The sequence below is a fragment of the Chenopodium quinoa genome, unplaced genomic scaffold (assembly GCF_001683475.1).
Source record: "Chenopodium quinoa cultivar QQ74 unplaced genomic scaffold, ASM168347v1, whole genome shotgun sequence".
NCBI classification, from domain to species: domain Eukaryota; kingdom Viridiplantae; phylum Streptophyta; class Magnoliopsida; order Caryophyllales; family Amaranthaceae; genus Chenopodium; species Chenopodium quinoa.
Window position 1 is genome coordinate 866,929 of NW_018745170.1, and position 5,233 is coordinate 872,161.

At 34.1% G+C, this 5,233-nt stretch overlaps 1 protein-coding gene across 1 annotated transcript; it reads left to right on the forward strand.

The window, feature by feature from the left end:
- The first annotated feature begins 206 nt into the window (after positions 1-206).
- On the forward strand, positions 207-3,022 carry LOC110710161 (peroxidase 45-like). Its single transcript, XM_021888423.1, has 4 exons — positions 207-901; positions 1,109-1,306; positions 1,513-1,678; positions 2,551-3,022. Exons 1-4 carry the CDS (start codon positions 683-685, stop codon positions 2,958-2,960), a joined length of 993 nt encoding a protein of 330 aa, XP_021744115.1. The 5' UTR covers positions 207-682; the 3' UTR covers positions 2,961-3,022.
- The last annotated feature ends 2,211 nt before the right edge of the window (positions 3,023-5,233 follow it).

Sequence of the window (5,233 nt, forward strand, 5' to 3'; positions counted from 1 at the left end):
GTGAGGAAGAATAATTTTTTTCCAAAAAGAACTTCCACTTTTTTAGAATTTTCATTATCTTTTTCGGTGTATAAAGAGTCATAAAGACACTAAAATAACAATATAGTCGAGGTTTAATTATAAGTGTGTAAGTAACGTTCATTAAGTCTATTAACTAAGCAATTCGATATTTTTATGAGAACATAATTCTTTCTTTTCATGTGAGGAATTGCCCACAAAAAAAACTCTCTTTTTTCACATATTATTCTAATTTTTTCAGCAGAAATTCTTAAAAAATAGTGATATATACGAGATTAATTTATATTGATATATCATTAAAAATTTATCAACTAAACTAGCCCATAATTTTCCACCAATATAGTGGAATTCTTATGGATGTATAATTGTCAGTGCATGCTCCTCCAGCATCCTGCCTTTTGTCTATATACAGCTTTTATAAAACAAAACAAATTTATTTCATTCTTTGGATGTTCTGTTGAGTGCACTTCTTTACAACCCCAAGAAAGAATCAAAATCCTTTTTATACTAAATGAACAACAACATTTCTAAGATTATATTGTTCCATTTGATACTTTCATAGTTTCATTTCATCAATTTTTTCCCATTTATTTGTAACTCAACAACATAAATTTTAGTTTTTTTATTTATGCAAGTATACAAAAAAGCTTAAGAAACATCAAATATGGTGACTAATTGCATCATATTTCTATCAACCACTCTATTATTTCTCCTAATTCTTTCTTCAAATCAATGTTCTGCTCAATTAAAACGTGATTACTACCGCGATTCTTGTCCAAATGTTGAGTCAATTGTACGGAATTCAGTGAAGAAGAAGCTCCAAGAGACTTTTGTCACTGGTCCTGCCACTCTTAGACTCTTCTTCCATGACTGTTTCATTCAGGTACTTTATTATTCTATTTTGATCAAAATTTCACACTTTTTCGCAGACAGTTTCTTACGATAATTCATGTTAGCCGATCCCAAATCATTATGAGAATAATGAGTTGTTTGAATTTTTCATGTTTATGTGTTAAAGTTTTCTTTTGACAATAATGATTTGAGTAATAATGTGGTTATGTGATTTGGTTGCATGTTACATTATATATAGGGATGTGATGCTTCTGTAATACTTGCATCACGTACCGGCGATGCTGAGAAAGATGCCGAGGATGATCTTTCACTCGCCGGAGATGGTTTTGACACCGTGATTAGAGCAAAAGAGGCCGTAGAAAGTGTACCGGAGTGTAAGAACGAGGTTTCTTGTGCTGATATATTAGCCTTGGCAACTAGAGATGTCATATTATTGGTATGTGTATGTCAAGTGATTCATTTGTGCATGTACTTGTATTTTAGCCTCTTTTATATTGCACAATAATCATTAATGACCATGTGGTCCATATATAATATTTTGAAGTTATCAATCTCAATAAAGGAAAAAAATAAAACCAAGATTTGAAGAGGTTCAGATGTACTTAACTTTATCCATATCTTATTAATTTGTTTCCGATACAGAGTGGAGGGCCAAAATATGGTGTAGAATTGGGAAGAAAAGATGGAAGGATATCAACAAAAGCTAGTGTTGGAGGTCATCTTCCTCTAGCTCACTTCAACTATAAGAAACTCAGAAACATGTTTGCTTCTCATGGCCTCTCTGAAGTTGACTTGATTGCTTTATCAGGTTCACTCTGCTCCTCACAATCATCATTACTTTATCATCATTGTCTTACAAAGTTTTTATGTGAATATTTTTGCCCTTATTTCTAATGGAAAATTAAGTTTTGTCAACTTGATTTCTATAGAAAATACAGAATAACTTTTTAAAAAAATTAGTACTTTATAAAATAATTAGAACTTTATGCTGAGTCTTACTCCGTATAATTGTTACTATAAATTAAGTTTTCTTTCTTTATTATTCTAAAGTATTGTAATCTGACATACTTACATAAGTAATGATAATCAGTTCAAAATCATGTTTTACTGAGCCTTTTTAGTATTGTTGTCATATACTATGGGTACTAAACCGCTTTTGCTATGTGTCATTTGGTGATTTCTCTTTGGATTTTTGATCAAAATCGAATCAACAATTAATTCTATTTAAAAACCACATGTATCATAGGTGTGTCAAACGTGTTGGTTAAGTTAAGTTCAAATTAGGATGATTAGTGCAGTTTAGATCATATTGATTGAGTGATGAGTCATTTGATTCACTTTTGAGTCTGCTAGGTTATAATATCAATTAGCCTGACATAATAAATAACTCAATATTCTATTTGTGTTTGTCCACATTTCGATTTGGGTCAAATCAAGTCATATAATTTTGGAACAATTTGGATTTAGGTTGGGTAACTAGGATTTAGTTTCCCCCCTCCTCCACTCCTGTCTTCATGATCATTGTCATAATGCTCCCCTTGCATTTTGTCGTATGGAGTCTAATGTAAATTACTAATTTTTTTTTCTTCTAATGTTATATAGAATTTAATATGACTATTCATGTTAGCCGATCCCAATTCATTTTAAGACTATTAAGACTTTATTGTTGTTGTTATATAGGGGCACATACAATGGGGTTTACGCATTGTGGCCAATTCTCCAAGAGAATATACAACTACAACAGCCAAAGTAGCATTGATCCAACACTTAATCAAGGATATGCAAAGCAACTCCAAAAGGCTTGCCCAAGAGATGTTGATCCTAGAGTTGCTGTTCCCTTAGACCCTGCTTCTCCTCTAAAATTCGACAACTCATTCTACAAGAACCTTCAACAAGGGAAAGGTCTTCTTGCCTCGGATCAAGCCTTGTATTCTACAAGAAAATCAAAAAGGGTTGTTAATGCATTTGCTTCAAATAGTAGTTTGTTTGAACGGATTTTCGTTTCTTCCATGACAAGGCTTGGTCGACTTGGAGTCAAGACCGGAAATCAAGGTGAAATTAGGAAGGATTGTAGGGTGATCAATAGTTAGAATTAGTGAATTCTTTGAAACAATAATTGAAATTGTCTTAATAGACTGCATTTTCATCTTTATTATTTTTTTTTTTTTCCTTTTCACTTCATTTAGGTCAAGTTAGATGTTACCTAAGATCTGAAATCAAATTCTGTAAAAGAGTCGAATTCTTACTTTTTAGATGGATTATCATGAAGTTTGTCGATAAAAAGAATTATATGGTGCATGCGCGACAAATTCTAGTTTACTTGTTATTTTGAGTTTATCTCATTTAGCTTTTGATGATGAATATGCCGATTAACGTGGATGAGCCCCAAATTCTCAACATGAAAAACAAGAGATGTTTCTCAAAATGACAAAAATGTAAATACTAGTAAAATGAAGGAAATTTTGTCAGAAACCTCCTTATAAAAACACTTTTTTGTGAAAAACCTCCTTATAATTTTTTTTTTTTTGCGAAGTCATACCTTAATCAATTTTTTTTGCGAAGTCATACCTTCTGCCGGAAAATAGGATTTGACCCTGTTTTCAGCATTGACTATACCACGTGAAGGTCACGTGTGGTCGAAAAACCACTCTACACTAATCCCCCCCCTTTCCCCTTCAATTTCTCTCTCTCTCTCTCCTCTCTCTCTCTCTCTTCCCTATTCTTTCCCCTCTTTCAAATTAAACCCAATTGCAACCCACCGTCACTCCTACCCACCTGACCTCCACCCCATACTCTCAACCCTACCCCCACCAAATTGGCAAATTCTACCTGAACTCGCGAAATCCCATCTGGCCCACGCGAAACACTAACCACTCTCAACTAACACCCCGTGAAACCCACCCCACCCGAACTAAACTTCCACCCCTAACCCAAAACGAACCAATGAAGAGAATTCTCACAAAAAGGTGTTTAATAAGGAAGTTTCAAACAAAATTTCCTAAAATGAATTTTATGAAAATTTATATATTTTTTTATGTATTCCCTCCGTCCCAGAATATTTGGGACGTTAAGACTTTTTATTTTCACTATTCATGTATTAGCTTTGACCACAATTATATTTTATCATAAAATATGCTGTTAGATAGGTATTAATGTAAAGTTTCATGATATAATTTTACATAATTTTCATTAATATTTACTTATATAGAAATAAAGTCAAACTAATGCATTGACATGTGTATAAAGTTGAATGTGTCAAATATTCTGGTATAGAGGAAGAACTATTTTTTGGGTCTCCATCTTTTCTTTCTTCCCAATGATCATGTTTCCTCCATTGAAGACTTGTGATCAGCTTTGTGTGGCTGCATTAGTAGGTAATTGGAAGTATTTAAGGGCATTGGACTTGCGTGGGTCAAGAATCAAGAGTTTGCCGGGCTCAATAGGTGATCTGATACACTTGAGGTATCTAGACCTCTCACACATTAGTAGGTAATTGGAAGTATTTAAGGGCATTGGACTTGCGTGGGTCAAGAATCAAGAGTTTGCCGGGCTCAATAGGTGATCTGATACACTTGAGGTATCTAGACCTCTCACACATTGAAGGTTTAGAAGCTCTCCCAAGATTTATTACAAAACTGTATACTCTCCAGACTTTAAACTTAAGTTTTTGTAGAAAATTGAAAGAATTGCCAAAAGATTTGAGCAAGTTGGTTAAGTTGAGGGTCTTGGATTTAACACGGTGTTCTCGGCTGTGGTATATGCCAAGGGGCATGCGTAAGTTGAGTTGCCTTCACACTCTTAATTGGTTTGTGTTGGGAGACATGAGTTCAAGTAAGAATAACTTACTTGAAGGGCTGGAAGATCTAAAAGCTCTAAGTAACTTGAAAGGTTCTCTTGATATCATGGTTCGATATATGAAGACAGGTTATAAAATAAATGGTGGAAAGGAAGGTTGGTGCCTGGGGAACAATGGACATTTGAAACAAGTGTTCATTAATTTCTTAATTCAATGCCCATGAACTCTTTTCATGATGGTGCAATGCTTTTCATATATGGGGACAACAAGGTGGAAAGTTTGGGAGAAGCTATGGAGGTGTTTCGTAGCTGTTCGGCTTCCCTGAAGTACTTGGAAATTAGTGATTGCGATAATTTGAAGAGTGTAGTTAGTGGAGGTTTAGAGCATCTCTCTGCCTTAGAGGAGTTAAAAATTGTCTGTTGCGATAATTTGAATGAATCAGAAGAAGTAGAGAGAGTATCCTTTTGTCAATTGACTTTGCTTTCTCTTAGAGAGATGGTAGAAGTGCCCAATTGGATACAATACTTGTCTGCCCTCCAAACCCTTCATATTGACGATTGCAAAAAA